The sequence below is a fragment of the Zalophus californianus genome, chromosome 11 (genome assembly GCF_009762305.2).
Source record: "Zalophus californianus isolate mZalCal1 chromosome 11, mZalCal1.pri.v2, whole genome shotgun sequence".
Lineage (NCBI taxonomy): Eukaryota > Metazoa > Chordata > Mammalia > Carnivora > Otariidae > Zalophus > Zalophus californianus.
Window position 1 is genome coordinate 73225170 of NC_045605.1, and position 16882 is coordinate 73242051.

The following is a 16882-nucleotide window of genomic DNA, read 5'->3' on the forward strand; positions in this document are numbered from 1 at the left end:
GCTCCACAGCTGCCCCAGCTAGACTGGCACATTGCTTTGGGGGGAGGAGGGTGGGGGAAGGGAGGCTAGAGTCAAGGCTGGAGGAAATGCTGGGGACCAGGCGTGTGGGCAGGAGTCTGAGGGCGGTGGTCCAGGTTACTTTTCCTGTTCCCTCTTGGCAGAGGTTTTGGTTCTCACTGCTGGTGCCTAGGGGCTCAGGGCAGTGTGTGTGCGCGTGCGTGTGTGTGTGTGTGCGCGCACGCAGGCACATACACACGCATATGTACATGTGCCCACAGGCCAGTGGGGCGGGGGGGGGGGGGGTCAAGGAAGTCGGCCATTTTGCAGAAATCCAGGGGCACCACTCTCGTACTCTGTGTCTGGTGCCCACACAGCTTGAGTGGCCTCCCAGGGCCACCCTGGGGAGAAGATAGAACTGTTAGCTCCCCTCCTCCTTCCCACTCCTACAGCTCAAACCTCATCTGGGTAGAGGGTAGGAGGCCCACCCTCCATGGCTGGAGAGCATCCCCCCCCCCCCCGCCGGCCCCCAGCCGCCCCGGGACCTGCATCCCAGCTGTTCAAGCTTCTCCCTGTTGTTTCCTCATTGTCTGTAGCATAGCTGTGTGTGTGGACCCTCAACCAACCCACACAAAATGCTGGTACCTCCTAACGACCCACTGGTTGGTCAGCAGCCCTGCCCTGGACCCTCCCATGCCCTGGAGTGACCCCACCTGCCAGCAACAGCATCACAGCTACTTTTGCTGCCTCCCTGAGGGCAGGGGTAAGAATAGAGCAGGAGTGTCTGGTATGGCTCAGGACCTGAGCCCTGGGGCAGAGTCTCTGGGCCCCTAGGGAGAGTCTCTCAGCCCAGGCCTTACAAGGGAAATTTCCAGGTTGCAGCTGCTGTTGGGACCTGTAAGGCTCACGGGGATGAGTGGGTGGGCCAACAGGGAGGGGCCTGGGTGTGACCTGAAAGTCTCCCTGCCCTAGCTTTGGCCTCTCTGGCCCACCTGTCAGAGCTGGTGGCCTGCTAGACACTTTGCCTTCTCTGGAAGCCTCCCACACCTGTCCTTGAGGCTCCTCATGGTCCAGGGCTCCCAGATGGGTTGGGGAGGGGGATGGTGCAGGAGACTCCTGCCAAAATCAAATGGATTTGGTCTGAATTTCCAATCTGCACAGGGGGCACCAGGGAGCTTGAGAGAGAGAGAGAGAGAGAGAGAGAGAGAGAGAGAGAGAGAGAGAGTGTGTGTGTAGAGGGTGCACAAAAACCAGGTTACAGGGAGGCAGGGAGGGGAGAGGCAATCACACAGACCCAGGGGGCTAGTTTTGCTCAAAATGCTCCGTTTATTGCTCTATTCAATGACCACGAGCAAATTATAAAAAGACACCAAATGTCTCTGTCTGCCGTGGAATAAATATTTAAAGTCAGCAATAAAAACACGTGGCTCCAAGATAACACATGTTGCCAAGAGTCATGCATGCCCTGCTGCCGGGCTCTCAACACACGCATGGACACAGGAACACGCAGGGCGACACGCAGCGAGACTGCTGGGAAGGCTTTCCCACAGGGACACAGAGAAACGTTTCACACAGATCTGGGGCCCAAACCCCACCCCACCCTCAGAGCTCCCCCTTCTCCCACCCCCACTGGGGCCCAGGTCCTCTGGGTTCACAGCCCCCCTCTGTCCCCTTCCCCCGCCAATGCCTCACAGGCTGGTCACTGCCTCCTGAGGGCATCTGACACCACGAGGTCACCCTTGCTGTGACACTCCTGCCCCCCCCCACCCGACCCCAACCCAGAGACCTCTCCCCCGAGCTGAGATCTCTCCACCAACTCCTCAGGAGCTCCCCATCCCAGTCCCCAGAACTGGGGCAAAATGCAATCTGCTGCGTGGGAAGTGGGGGTGGGGGCCCGAGGCAGGCACCTCTGCCTGGGCTGCTTTGGGGCTGGAGCTCATTACCCCTTTCCCGGGCTGAGGAGACACAGTGTCCGGTACAGATAGCAGAGATGGATGGACAGACAGAAACGCTGCGGCAAAGACGCTTGGAGTGCGGCACAGAAACGTTTTGGATCAGGTAGCAATGGAACCATCGTTAAAAACTGAGGCCCCAGGTCTGCATGGCATGGGTCAGGCCCCGGGGCCCCAGGCCTGGCCTGGCACATCCATCCCCCACCCCGCCCCCCACCCCAGTATGTACAGTAGGAAGAGCTCTGTTGGGGGGGGGCAGGGGCCAGGCCAAGGCTGACGCAGGAGGGAAGGAGGGAGGGAAGGAGCAGACTGAAGAGAAGGAAGCAGGAGGGGCGGTTGGGGGGCGGGGGCAGGCCAGGACCGAGGCAGGGCTCTGCATGTGGCCAGGGTGGGGGCCCAGACTCAGGTTGGGTGGTGCCCAGAGGACCTCAGGGCAGGAGTGCGGTCACTCTGGGGGCTGGCGGGACAGCTGCTTCTCGTAGAGGCTCATGACATGGTGCACAAACTGGTATTGCTCGCATGTCTGGATCATGCCGCCCCTGGGGGCAGAGACACACGGTGGACATGGGGCTGTGGACGGATGGGCTGTGGGGGGGGCGCCCCCAAACCAATGACACCCAGTCATTCGCGAGGGGCCTTGTCTTGCCCTCCCCGCCAGCCACGCTCCTCTGCTCCTTCCTGCCCCTCCCAGCTCCGCGCGGACAGGAGCAGGGACAGGGATGACAGGTCCCTCCACCCCTGGCGCCCCCCTTCTGCTCACCAGCCATGCTGCTTTCCCCTCCCCGTCAGGCCCCCAGCTGTCCGGATCCAGCTCTCCCCACGTGTCCTCTCCACGCCCTCTCTGCCAGGCTGTCCATCGGCAGCGTGTGCCCCGGCCCCTCAGCCCTGCCGCCCCCGGACTCCGGGGCCCCGGGCGCCCGCGCTGACCTGTCCTGACGGAGCTGGCATGTGGTCTTAAGGATGTCCACCACGCCCTCCTGGCGCAGCTGCTGGCAGCAGATGCTGGTGGCGATGAAGCAGCCCGTCCTGCCGATCCCTGCACTGAGAGCGGAAGGGACACGACACTGGGGCAAGGAACAGGGCAGCTCCGGGAGGAGGGAGGCCGCCCCGCCCCAGGGGGCCGGCTGCGAGGACCCACCTGCAGTGCACGATGATCGGGGCACAGCGGGGCCCCTCCTGCTGGGCTGCCTCCTCCACCTCCCGCACTAGGTGCAGGAGTGGGGGCGCCCGGTCGGGGGTCTTCTGGTCAGGCCAGGACGTGAACCAGTAATGCTTCAGGCCTCGCTCTTCGGTCCCGCTCTGTCCAGGAGACAGAGACCCAGCCCAGGTACATGTGAACGCTCAGAACCCACAAACCAGCCCAGAGATGGGATGGGAGTGGCAAGGACACAGCGAGGAGCACCCAGGGAGTGGGCCGATGGCCTCTGCTGCCGACACCATATATGGCTCAGTGGCATCAGAGACACAAATCCAGCTTGGTGGTGGAAGCTGGTCAGTGACGCAGGTACTGGTCTTCGCCGGTCAGTTCTGCCCCGACAACTCCAGGATCATCCAAGAGAGGCAGAGAGTCCCTCTCCAATCCACTCCTGCCCTCTGGCTCTTTATCTTTACAAACCGCCCAGTCACCTGTTAGTCCCATGACGCCGAGCACCAGGACTCTCCCTCTCCCACCACCGCCCTGCTCCGCCTGCCCACCCCCAGCGAGTCTTGTCAGTTTTCTCTCCTCTCCTCCAGTACCACCTCCATTTTGGCCTTTACCATCTCCGCCATCTCTCACTCCTGACGGCTCCCTCCCCACTGCCGTCAAGCGGGCTCTGTCTGCAGCACCAGTCTGGACATGCCACTCTCCTGCTCGGAACCCTCTCAGGGCTCCTGCTTCTCTCCGAATAAAACCCATTCTTCTCAGTCTTCAGTCTGGCAAATAAGACCCATTGTCCAGGGTCTAGCCCTCCAGGCCCTTCTCCTACCCAGGCCTGTATACTCGTATTCAATGCTCCTGCATTCCAAATGGTGTGTAGATAAAACCTCTGCGCCCCTCCCCCACACTCTCACAGCTATTCTCTCTCTCATGCCTTTCTTTCTTTTTCTGCTCTGCCTGGAATGTTCTTCCCACTTGTTTGCCCCCCAGTCAACTCTTACTCATCCCGCGAAACCCCACTCAGCACCACCACTTCCAGAAAGCCCCCCCTGAGCACCCTGGCTAACAGAGTGTCCGTCTTCTGTCTTCTTGCCTATTTCTAGCTTTGCACTTACCATCTGTGGGTGCTCCTTTAGGAGAGAGTCCAGGCTTTGGACAGCTCTGTGTTCCCAGTACCCAACCCAGAAGGAGGCTTAGAGCAGGCGCTTATAAAGACCCAGGGACAAGCTGTTCCATGGCACTGAAATAATGAGGTAGCCCTCACCTCACTTCAGCCTCCTTCCAGGGAAGCAAAAAGCTGGTTCCTTGGGCCCCGAGGTTATCTGGCTGTGACGGCTACCAGAGCCTCTGCCCCCACCTCCCGGCCCTCTCATGCCCCCCAGCAAGGCCTAGATCTCAAGAGCTGCTCAGGTGGCCACTGCCCTTCCGGGGCTGAGCGCTTTGACACCCCACCTTCTACCTTCTCCAGTGGGAAAGGGCAGCCCAGAGGGACAAGTCTCAGTCCCTCAAACTCAAGTCTTGAGTTTGACCCTGAAGCCGCCAGTGTCAGTAGACTTCTGACTGTTTCTGGTTAGAGCACAGCTTCCCGGTGCCTGGCTCACCTCCTCCAACCTGTGGGGTTATTACATCGGGCTCTCCCTTCCCGGAACATGGGTCTTATTTCTCAAAAACGGAACCCATTAATCCTCCTGACTCCAAAGGAACAATCTCCTCTGTTATGCTGAGCCTGGAAGAAGCACAACTTCAGGGTGGGAGGATACCTTCCCCCCTTCTTCTGGGATGTTTTGTATTGCTCATATGTTATATGCCTTTTTTTTTTCCTTTTTTGTGTAAGCATCACTTCCCTGTGAAACCCAAATGCAGCAAGGAGTGCCTGCCCTCTGGTGGACGGATTGCATACTACAGGATCTCAACGTTACCAACGGACCTTCCGTTTTAAGGACAGTGCTGGAGGCTGTTGGAGATCCCTTATCCAGGCAGTCCTGGACGTGAGTGTATCTGAAGCAGAGTTGGAGGACATTCAGAATGCCAGTGTAGACAGAGAATCCAAGAGCATTAAATGCAACTGAGGTTTCATCCTGCCTCTGGCCCTCAAGTCCTTTCACCCTCGCTCATCCCTGCTTATCGGTACGTCCTGAGAAGGCACAGGCCTGGATTTCAGCTACTGTGGACTCTTGGACGCCGTTATCTGTGGCGTCCCCAGTCATGACCCTGTCCCTCATCCTCCCAGCCCAGCCCAGCCCCTGGCCTCACCCTGAGGGAGATGAGTCGCAGCCGGTAATCCTCAGTATGAATGACTTTCTGCACGATGATCTCCACACCGTCGTACATCACCTGCTTCTCCGGCCAGTACTCAGTGCATTTCTGCAGGGGCCCAGAGCAGGCTGCATACACTCCCAGTGCCCCCCCACCCCCAGTCTCCCTAGTGCCCCACCAGGGCCAGTGGGGCAAAATATAAAAGGGGAACAGGTTTGCAGTCAGAGAGCGTTGGGTTCAAATGCCCCTTTTGAGCCTCAGGTCCCTCATCTGGAAAATGGAATACCTACTTCAAAGGACTCTTCTGGGGATTCGATTAACTGGGCTGGCCTGGCACGGGCACAGGAGCCGCCAGAGCGAGCCCTGGCAGGGGAGCGGGGGGCAGAGCGCATGTTTCTGCAGGTCGGCCCATCTCCTTGGCCCTGAGCAGATGACCTAACTCTGCTCGGCCTCCCATTTCCCCTCCTTGGCCACAGGCTCCCAACCTCCCAAGACTGTTGTCAGGACTAATATGGAAACAGATGCTCAGCAAAGGGCACAAAGCGGCAGACACCTGGGAACAGCACAGGGGTGCCTACCTCGTTCATCTCCTCGATGTTGGTGATCATGACGATGATGGGCGTGTGCTCTTGCCACACCATGCGCCAGAAGTCACCGACTGTGCTGACGATGGGTCCCTGAGTGGCGATGTACACCTTCTCCTCCCCACCATAGCCCTGCGGCCAGCCAAGCCCAGGCTGTCAGGGTCGGACACCGTGTTCCCTGGGCCCAGTCCCCACACTCAGGCCCTTCCCGGGGGTGCTGGCAGGAGCCACGCTGGCTTAGGGACAAGCCGGGAGGACGGATCCTGTGGGCTCGGGCCTCCCTTTCAGGGAGAGGTCACTTGGATGGGGCTACGTACCCGGATGTAGTTGGCGTTGATGTAGGAACTCAGAGGGTCGTCAGGGTCTGGTGAGGTCAGACACACTCTGCTGTGGGGGTCTGGGGTGGGGGGAGACAGGTGAGGCCGGTATTTGACAGGTGCAACAACCCCTCTAGGGCAGGGCTCATCTTCTCTGGCCCACTGCAGGGCACCCGCATTTCTTCTGGGATTCTTGAAGTTCCCCCTTCTCCTGCCCACTAGCAAAACACTGGCCCATCTCCGTGGCCCTGGCTCTCCACCTCCGTAGCATCAGTGTCTGCCCCCTGCCTGTGTCCCTTAAGCTTCCCCGGGCTCCCTGTGCCTCCTGTTCTGGAGAGGACAGAGCTAAGTCAAGAAAAGAACGACCTAGGGCACGCATCCCGGGCAGCAGGGGCAGCAAGTGTTTGGATGCACACGGTCACTGGTACGCTGGGCCCACGTGAAAACACGTGGCCCTCCTAAGCCTCAATTTTCCTATCTGTAATCCGGGGGTAAAGCTGCCTACTTCCTAGGGTTGTTGGGAAGATAAATAAGAAAACAGCCGGGAAGGTGTGATGTAAACCGTAAAGTACTTTATAAATACAAAGGGCTATTGGGATTTGGGGGTAGAAAGCCGAGGGAGAGCAGAGCACAGCACAGGGATGGGGGGCGTGGAGCCTTCCACGCCTGCGATCCGACGGCAGGGCCGTGGCAGCAGAGGCAGCGGACAAACGGCTTTTTATCTTTTTTTCCAATCTATTCCCATGTCCAGTCCCACAGCTACAGAGTCTCACAGCCTCCTGCTCCTCTCCCTGGAGTAGAATCTGTTTTGTTCCAGCTAGAACCTCCCTGAATGGACGCTTCTCTCGGGGCAGGGGCTGGGACAGAGACGGGGGAGGCTGCGCAGCATGGGCAGGGCGGTGGCTGGGGGCCCAGGGCCCTGGCTCCTGCTCTGGCTCTGTCACCAGCTCCCTGTCCCATCCCTTTCTCTCCTGAATAGGGAGGTTCGAACGGAAGATGCTTCCAGCACCCAGGCTGGGGCTCTCCATAGGTTCGAGTCCTGATGCTGTGATTTGCTGTGACTTGCTGGCAGTGTCAGCTTAGTTTCCCCGTGCCACGTCTACGAACTGGGGACACCCCTTCCATCTTAGCCCTGCTCGTCTTGTAAAGGTGAAAGGAGCGAGTGGAACTCGAGACCAGTAACTGAGCCCAGCACGCACCACGTAGCACCACGTAGCACAGAGCTGTTACGACTGCCATTGTTACCAGCTTCCCTAGAAAGTTCCCAGAGAGGATCCCAAACCAGGGAGGAAAAGCAGGTGACACTCACAAGCCTCTGCTCTCCAGCCCTTTCATGCCCAGCGCCAAGGCCTGAGGTCCTGGCAGCTGGTCTGGGGGCCAGGCAGCAGAGAAGGGCGGGGAAGGGCAGGGGATGCTGGGTGGCCGGCAGAAGAAAGGAGCAGGGAGTGCTGAGGGGCCGGCTCGCTTCTTGTCAGTGCCTGCCCAGATCAGGGGCCAGAAGTGGGCACAGCACCCTCGGGCCAGACGCCAGGGCCTTTGGCATTAAAGAACCACTGTGCGCACAGTGACCCTCCTGAGTACTGCCTCTGTGCCTGGTGCTGTGCCTGAGGGCAGGGACTCCCCAACAAACATGACAGGGTCCCTGCCCCCAAGTACTGCAGGCAGGCAAGCAGTGGGTGGTCTGACAGCAACCGGGCTGGGTGTGAACGCCCAGTAGGAACAGGAGTAGGGAACACCGTTCTGTCCGATTCCAGGGCACAGGGCAGGGTGGGGGATGGAGCCATGAGCTGGAGAGGAACCAATTGTCAGAGGGTCTTATAAACCATGCTTATCGAAACCCGAGGATTACTAAGGGTGACAATGACAGTGTTTAAGGAAAAGAAGGACACAAATGGATTTCTGTTTTGCACCATTTCTGTGATAATGGTAGATGAAGGATAGGAGGGGAGAGTACAGGACTCAGGAGACCCGTCAGGAGATTACTGCCTGGCACAACTCCAGGGGCCTTATGTCAATGCAGTCTATGCCAATGTGCCCCTGGAACTGGGCAATATAGATGCCCCGACCCCCCAAAAGTCATATGGCAGTGAGGATGGAGAGGGAGAGCTGATCTGAGAGACATTCCTTCCTTCCTTCCTTCCTTCCTTCCTTCCCTCCCTCCCTCATTCAAATAGGAGCAGAATGTCTACTATGTGCCAGGCCCTATTTTGGTACTTGGGGCACAGTGGCAAATGGACAGAAATTGCTCCCCCATATCTTGTCTTCAGTGCTGTCAGCTGGTTACTGGTCACTCTGTCCTATTAACTGCCCATGGATCTGATTCTTCCATTAGACTGTGAACTCCCTGTGTCTCATTCATGCCTCAATCCCCAGTCCCTGGGGCAGGGTTCAGCAGATGTGCGCCAAATGAATAAGAGAACAAGCTTCAGGGTGTCCTGGATCTGGCAGGCCTCTGTCACGTCTGACACGCCCTCTGTCCCACACACCCCCGCGCTGGTCCCAGTCTCTGAGGCACAGGGTCAATTCTTGCTGGCCACGGAGGATGCTCTGTGGGGCTCCAGGGCCTGGAGGCTCAGAGCATGGTTGAAGTGGCTCAAGGCCTCTCAGCAATCCAGTGGGGACCAGGAGGAGGGTGGCCTGGCTCCCACCCTCCCCCAGGGACCATTCTGAGTGAGCAGCAAAGCCCTGGGTTCTGGGGGACCTGAGCTGCTCCTGCCACAGGGGGCTGGTTGGTTGGAGGGTGACAGGATGAGGAAAGAGGTGAGCAGCCCTGAATAATGCATCCTGGCCTTAAATGGTGCTTTGTTTAACTGGAACTACCTAGAGATGGTGTAACCATAGCAACCACAAGTCGATATTTTAAAAGTTAAAAATAAGTCATGACATCTTACATGTTGTTGGAGATGCTGATGGCAAAACTGCTTTTTTTAAAGCCTCGTTACTCCACAAACTGAGTGGAGTAGGTTGGTGGGGATTCACTTTCAACAAGTCACCCCCTAAGCCAGCCCTGGGGCCAGAACTTGGCAGGGGTGACAGGCAGACAGGGGCTTGATGAAAGTTATCCGAAAACGACACCCCAGGGCTGAAAGAGGAACATTAGGGCACCTGGTCTAACTGCCCTCGAAGGGGGAAAATCCCTCTCAGATCTGCCAGGGGATTGATCATGCGGCTTCACTTGAACACCTCGAGTGACGGGGAGCTCACCATCTGACGGGCAGCTCATTTCCTTGTGGGGGTGGTTCTTCCTGTTAGAGGACTCAGTCTGACCAAACTCGACTCAAGGTAGACAAAAGAGCCCGATTCCGGGGTCAAAGAGGCCCAGATTGAAACTCAGTTCTGTGCTTCCTAGCTGTGTGATTGTGGATGAGCCACTTAACCTCTCTGAGCCTTATTTTCCCCTCTTTAAAATCTTCCCCTCTTTAAAATAGTGATTTTATCTCTATCTCCGAAGAGATAAAGAGGCCTTTAAACTCCTGTCTAGGAGCTGCTATGATCCTCATTCTTTCTCTCTGAGTTTCCAGAGCCAAGCATAGCCAGGACAAGGGTGAAGGAATGAACTCACTCCTGCCCTCACAAGGGGTGGAGGGGGGGTCCTTTCCCTTCACTGGGTACCCACAACCCTCTTTCTCTTCTCCTCATGACCCTGGAGGCCTAGCTCTGGGGTTGAGGTCTTCCTCAGGGCAAGGGGCACCGAGGCGAGGGTGAGCCTGTCCCCACCCCCTGGGGCAGTGAGTACTCACTGGGAAGGATGGTTTTGTACCGGTTCTTCCGCACCAGCCCAGGGATGTCATACTCCTTTGGATCCACAAAGTTCATGGGGATTTCCTGCAAGAGGAGGACATGGGGGTGTTAGCAGCTGTGGGCCGCCTCTCACAGAAGTTTGACTCCGGCACTGGTGGGCTTCTAGTCCAGTCCATGTTTGCTGGGGTGCATACATTCCTTCAGTGAACACTTACTAGTAAACGAGTCAGTGCACACAAAAAACACTTAGGACAGGGTCTGGCACATAGTGAGCGTATAATAACTGTTACTATTACGATTGTTGATCTGGGGCCAGCCCGGCACATAGTAGATGCTCAATAAATGGTTGATGAACAAGGAACAAGAGAAAAAGTGACCCGGCCAATCACTGCCTTCTACCACACTCCCGGCGCCGCGGCCAACCCGAGTGGCTTTGCTGATCCGAGTTCCTGCCCTGGGCATTCCCACCTCCGGGAGCTCAGCTTGTGCTGCTCCCTTTGTGGGAACATCCACCCTGTCCTTCCTGCTCCTCTCTCCTCTCCACCTTAAATGCCACCTCCTCCAAGAAGCCTTCCCCAATGCTCCAGCAGGAAAGAAGCCTCCTTCTGGGTCCCCAGGGATGTGTTTGTGCCTCCCAATTACGCTCTGTGTTAAAAGCCGCAGGGCCAAAGTCCTCTGCCTGGCATGTGAGGTGGCCTGCGATCTGGTCTTTGTTTTCCCCAGGGCTGTTCTCGGGGACCCGCTCTCCAATTACATGCCAGTCTCTTCCCTGCTGTGAATGTGCCCCTCGCCCTCCTGCCTCCAAGTCTGAGCTCCCAGCATTCCTTCTGACTTTCTGTGGGTCGGGAGCCCTGGTCCCACCCTTCTCCATCTGTCCAAACGGTTCCCGGCCTTTCAGATCCCCTCTTGCTCCCTCCCCACTGTTCTTGGGGTGACTCCCCAGGGGCTCTGGCTTCTTCGCTCCCCCTTCCACCTGCCCACACTTCTCAGTGCCTGACCACAGACAGGTTCACGGTGTCCACGGTTTTAGGACATAGTAAGTATGGGCTTCAAGGATCACTACACTCAATTTCTAGGGTTATTATGGGAATCCAAAAACCCCCCCCCAAAACCGAGATGTACAAAAGTGCCCATGGGGTGAGGGTACAGGCTGTGTTCCTCTGTCTCTGGACAAAATCAACAACGATCTACTGAACAGGAAACACCAAACAGGATGCAAGCCCTTTCTCCAAGGGGAGGTGAGGGTAATGGGAGCACACAGCAAAGCTGAGGCTGGGGTGGTTGAGGAAGGCTTTCTGGAAGCATCCATTGGGGGGATGATGTGAGTAGAGGCATGGGAAGAGGAAGGCCTGGGGCGGTATCCAGTTTGAAGCGGACAGTTCCTGTAGGGGTGGGAGGCTGGCCCAACTCGGGTTAAGACCGGCCATGCCCAGCCCTGGAGAATATGGAGCAGTGGGTTGGAGGGTGGCAGAGGTTTTCTCAGAAGAAACAGCCATCAGGTCCAAGTAGGAGGCAAGGTGGCCTGGGCAAGGGAAGTTGAGGGAAGCACATGGCTGCCCCATCGCCCCGGCTTCTCCCAGGGGGTAACTCTCCCCAAATACTCATGGCCTCTTGCCCATTCCTGCCCACACTGGGGGGCGAGTTACCAAATGGGTGAGTTTGAGTGAGGAACGCACTTTTGGGCCCAAGCCCCTTCCTTCCTCCTCCTTTGGGGACCCTCCTGCAGAGAAAGAAATATAGGGGTGCACCACCTGGGGTGGGTAGAAAACTTAACTCCTAGTATCAGGAAGCTCACTATTGCTACGCACCTAAGCCTCATTTTAAGCTTAGCTTTCATCATCAAAAATAAAGGTGATATTGTCATCTCCTACGTCTTAGCTAACGACTGGTTGAGTGCTCAGGCGGGAAAAGCAGAGAGGTCACTTATTGGGTCCCTCAGAGTCCAACAGGAGGCAGCTGGAGGCTCCTGCAGGGGTCTGGAGTGGGGAGGTGACTGGAGAGTTGTCAGAAGATGAACAACGCTTTGAGATGTGGGGCAGGAGGAGGGATGAAAAACAGGAGAGTCAGAAGGAAGGCTTTCCATCACTTGCAAAGCATAGTACTGGGCAGTAAGGACTTGGGGACGCCACCCGACACCAGTCACTGCAATGAGTGCTCTGCACACGTTAGCCATCTCTTTAATCCTTGCAACATTCCAATGATTTTTATCCCCATTTTCCAGATGAGGAAACTGAGGCTCAGAAGGGAAGCAGCTTGCCCAAGACGGCGGGAGAGCTGATAAGGAAATGACAGTAGTCTGTGAGGTGCCGGGTTCTGGGCACCCCGCACCACTGCCTGGCTAGGTGCGTGACGGAGGTGAGCGGAAGGGTCTGCCTGCTGTGGGTGGCTGGCTCAGGGGGACTCACAAAGAATTCTGCCTGCAGCAGGAAGGGGTCCAGGGCCTTCTCGTGAAGCTCCTCGGCCTGCAGGACCCGGGAGGCGCTGAGCAGATACTCACGGGCTGACTCCTCACGTGGGGACATGAGGTAGCCAAAGCCCTCCTCACTGCAGCCTGGCGTGCACATGTCCAGGGTCAGGGAGACGTTGGAGCCCCTCCTGGAAGGACCGGGAAAGGGGGAGCGCATCTCAGAGGTGGGAAGATGAGGCGGGAGAGATCCAGGGTGGGAGCAGGGTGGCACCCAGGGGAGGAGTGGGAGGGGGGACAGCACTCCTGCGTGAGGAGCACGAGGCTCAGCCCCGAGGCTGAGGCCTGACTCCCTGCCTCCTGCCTCCTGCCGTGGAGTCGCTAACTGAGGGAGGCTTGGGGCCCCAGTTCCAGGGGTTCCATCCAAGGCAATCTCAACACAGCCCTCCCTCGACTCTCCTCTGCCCCTGCTGGAGGCAGTTCCCAGCCCTGTGGCCCCAGGAAGTCATGAGACAGGGCACGTGCCTAGAGCAGAGAAGCAGGGCTCTACCCTGTGCATCACGGCCTTGGCCCCATGAGTCCTGGGTGAGGCTGCCAAGGAGTCATGGACATCTCACCCAGGAGAGGCCAGGTCCCTCGGCTATCAGGGGAAGGGGGAGTCCCGGGCAGCACACCAATTGCAAAGATGTCTGCACTAGACAAGCTCTACCATATTCAGTGTCTAAGGCACAGGACAGTTGAAAAGCCCTCATTATATAGGAAGGGAAACTGAGTCCCAGAGAGAGGACAAGAATTGCCCAAGCTCACACAGTAAGACGATGGCAGAGCTGGGACGAAAAGCTAGGTTTTCTGACTCCTCATTTAGTGCTTCTTCCACATCACGTAGGTAATGCCTGGTGTGATCTGGCTTACCCAACGGGGCTCTGAAAAGAAGGTGCTGACACCTCTCAAAGAATGCTCTCGGGAACACTATGGGACACTCTATAAAAGTAGGGTTCTGGGGTCAAGAGACTTTGAGGAATGCCACATGCTATCCCCTTGCTGATTTACAATGAACACAAGCATGTTAAAGGCCCTGACAAGTCCTGTAGTAAAGGAACCTACCCAAACTAACTTGAGTATAGGAGTTTTTGTGTGAGTGTGCACACATGTATACCTGTGTATGCCTGTGGGGTCGTGTGCAATAACGGTATTTACCTTGGGGCATTCTGATCTATGTGAATCAGACCTGAGGAGCATATGTCTACACTGGCTAAACCACAAGGCTGGCTCTGTCCTGGCCACTGGAGTCAGAGTCAGGCACCTGCCCTTCTGGCGGGGAGCTGAGAGCTCAAGAGCCCACACAGCCCACCCCTCCTCCACCCTTCCCACCTTTCCTGTAGACCCATGGACTTGACAGTCAGTGAGGCAGGGTCAGCCTCAGGCTTGATGTCCATCACGCAGTCAAACACAGGAGTCTCAGGGACAGGATCCAGGTCCAGGAAGTCATCCTCGACCTTCTCTTCCATCCACTCTGAGTAGGTGAAGGAGGGCTGGCGGCTCACTGACTGGCGCCTATCCTCAGGGGGCACTGCGGTGTGTGGCTCTGGAGGAGCCCTCAGGAGGTGCCACGCCTAGTTGGGAAGATACAGTATCATGGACCTGGGACCATGTTGGCTAGCCCCTGAGTGATGGGGTATCCATGAGATTGAGCCCCCTACCCTCAATGAGCCTAAAACAGCCCTGCCCTCCTGGGAGCGGTCTGCATGGCACTACCCTTCACCTAGATGGGAGGTTCCAGCCCCCACCTTACCCCCAGCCCCCTCCCCTGTCAACCCTCAGTTTCTTGTGGGCTGAGGGTCTTCTTGGTGGGGTGTGGGGCTCCTACCCTAGTCTTCTCGGGCCTTAGTCCTTCCCTCAGCCTAGAACACTGCAAACCCATTTTCAAGAAGAAGGTGCCCCTCATCCCGGGCTGGGCACACTGGTGGAAGGAGACAGACACCCTGTCCTTGCCCCTACCTGAAACATCTAGCTTGGAGATAAAATGGGAGCTGGTGGGGCCTGGGCCTCAGGGTCAGAGTTGGGGAGCACTGCGGTCAGGTCAGGAGGCACCTTACCAGGGTGGTAATGAGGATCACAGACAGAGTAACCAGCAGCAGACTGGGGACTTCCCAGGTCCCAACACCCAGCCAGGCCTGGGGAACATGAGACAAACAAGTCGGCAGGGGGGCGGGTGGAGACACAGTTCTGATCCATTCCTACGGTGACAAAACTGAGGCTTTGAAAGCCGCCAAGCAGGAGTGGGTGGGGAGCAGGGAGAAGGGTTTCAAGGGTGTGGAAGTATCTTCTGAACTCAGAGAAGCCCCATCCAGGGGTTGGTGACACTGGAGGCCCCCAGTCGCTCCCTCCTCCCTGGAGCTTACTCACCATGGGTCCCAGCTGTTCCAGAAGTGTGAGCAAGGAGGAGATGAGGTCTGTGGCATTCTGTGACCAGACGGGCCCATAACCGCTGAGCCAGAGCACCCCGCAGGCAAGCTGGGGCAGCCGGGGGAGCGGACTGAGTTTGGAGCCTGGGCTCCTTGCTCCCGTTCCCCCTGCAGAGCTCACCTGCAGCCTCAACCTAGCCCCCCAAGGTCCAGACTGCACAGCTGAGGGAAGAGCCCAGGTACTGTGTGCACGAAGGCCTCAGGACCCTCCCTGCAGAAAAGCTGACTGGAGGGATCCAAGACGAAACCCTTCCCAGGGGGGACCTCCCCGACCCCACCAGGTACATACATAAAAGGAAAAGTTTCCCCCGAGATATCTCCATAGATGCGAAGTCCTCAGAGAGGCCCCTGCAGGCCTGGCTGCTGGGGAGGCCTAAGTTCCTGCTTCTTGCGTTAGGGAAGGCCAGGCTGTGAGGGTCTTAGCTCTGTAGCTGAGAACTCCAGCCTCCTCTGCACACCGGCCCGAGAGCTTCGAGGCACCGAGGGGCACCAAGAAGGCCCCTCATCCCCCACGATCCCCGGGTGGCCACCTTGGGGAGGGCATGGCGGGCTGTCCCTCCACCTGCCCTCTCTGCAGACCCTTGTGAGGCCTGAGATCGCCTTACCAGGAACTGGGAGGCAGCCAACAGGCACAGGCTGCTCCTGACAGTGAGGGAGTGGCTCCCGGTGCCGCGAGGTGGCGGCTTCTGAGCAGGCTCTGAGGGCGGTGGAGGTGGTGGGGGCGGTGGCATCTCTCTCGGCGCGTCCACGAGCCCTTCGGCCTGGTCCAGCGCCTCCATCACTACCGGCTGGGGGGGACCTGTGGAAGGCGGACACACGCCTGGTGACTTGGGCCCCGGCGAGCCGCGACGGGCCGCTCCTTCTGGGGTAGCTGTGGCTTCTCAGTCTGGGATCAGTCAGCGCGGCTCCACTTCCAGCCGTCACCCTCGATTAGCAAAGCAATATTCACCTACCTTCGTCAGAAAGAGCTAAGTGTGGGTGGACAAATTATTTCTCTTTTATTTCTCCAGTAACAGAGTTAAAATGGCAGGAGGTTTTTCAGGGAGTTAACATCGCTGTGTTTACGCAGTTTCATTCTTTTCCATTTCTTAAGGAAACAAAAAACAACCACCTCAAACTCAATTAAGGGGGGGGGGAAGACACGGCATAACCAGGCCGTGACCCTGAACAGCCCTCCCACGCCTGCCTTCCAGATTTTTGTCTCTTGTAGTCTGTGCCTTCACTGCGGCCAGAGGTTGGACCCTGGACAAGATCCCAGCCATGTGCCCCTTCCCCGCCTCAAGGCGCCACACTCTGGGGGCAGTGAGGGTGGTGTGGAGGGAAATCTTGGTGTAGTAGAATTGGTATCTAATGTCTCGATCTAGTTCTGGGTCTGTCCCTAGTTGTGTGACCATGGGAGAGTCACCCCCTCTCTGGGCTTCAGTTTCCACACCTGGGAAACAGAAGTTCAGCTCGACCCTTGGTTTCCATACTGCTTCCTGGAGCCCTGGTGCTTTCTCAGGCGCATGGGGTGTTACCAAGAGCTCTGAGTCCTAGGTGTGAAACCTCTGCTTGTCCCTGTTCCATACCCTGAGTTCCTCCTCAGATTATGTCAACACAGGGTTCCACGAGTAAAAATGTGTGAACACCACTGGCTTAGATCTGAGGCACTGGCCGTAGGGATTCTATCGGCATCCACTTTGGTGAGTGCCCGGTGTTGGACGTCCCCCATCAGAACCCGTATGGTTGACCCTACTGCCAAGAAGAGAGGAGCTAGCAAAATGGATGTGTTAACAGCTTGACAGTGGGATGGGACTGTCCCCACAGCACTGTGTAAATGGGACAATGGACTCCTCTCCTAGTTGGGTGACAACAGAACACCCAGAGCCAAGACCACGTGAGGCCAACAGTGTTTTGTCCACGAGCTTGCTTGCCCACTGGACAAACATTTACTGAGCATCTTCCACGGCCTGGATCACCAGTGCGGTGCAATGGGCCCAGGTCCTGGTGACAGCTCTATGTGTATCCCAGGTTCTTCCTCCTAGATGC

The 16882-nt window shown here is 57.4% G+C and overlaps 1 protein-coding gene across 4 annotated transcripts in view; it reads right to left on the reverse strand.

The window, feature by feature from the left end:
- Positions 1-1300: 1300 nt before the first annotated feature.
- The window catches only part of PTPN5 (protein tyrosine phosphatase non-receptor type 5), a 53233-nt gene continuing 37651 nt past the window's right edge, over positions 1301-16882 (reverse strand). For all 4 annotated transcript variants that reach the window (XM_027581576.2, XM_027581579.2, XM_027581577.2 and 1 more), the window contains 12 exons: positions 15460-15653; positions 14796-14903; positions 14486-14563; positions 13761-14002; positions 12391-12580; positions 9985-10069; positions 6245-6324; positions 5922-6059; positions 5341-5451; positions 3088-3248; positions 2877-2990; positions 1301-2488 (listed from right to left, as the gene is read on the reverse strand). In XM_027581576.2, coding sequence (XP_027437377.1) covers positions 2395-2488; positions 2877-2990; positions 3088-3248; positions 5341-5451; positions 5922-6059; positions 6245-6324; positions 9985-10069; positions 12391-12580; positions 13761-14002; positions 14486-14563; positions 14796-14903; positions 15460-15653 — 1595 coding nt within the window. In that variant the 3' untranslated portion in view covers positions 1301-2394. The remainder of the gene's footprint in view (positions 2489-2876; positions 2991-3087; positions 3249-5340; positions 5452-5921; positions 6060-6244; positions 6325-9984; positions 10070-12390; positions 12581-13760; positions 14003-14485; positions 14564-14795; positions 14904-15459; positions 15654-16882) is intronic.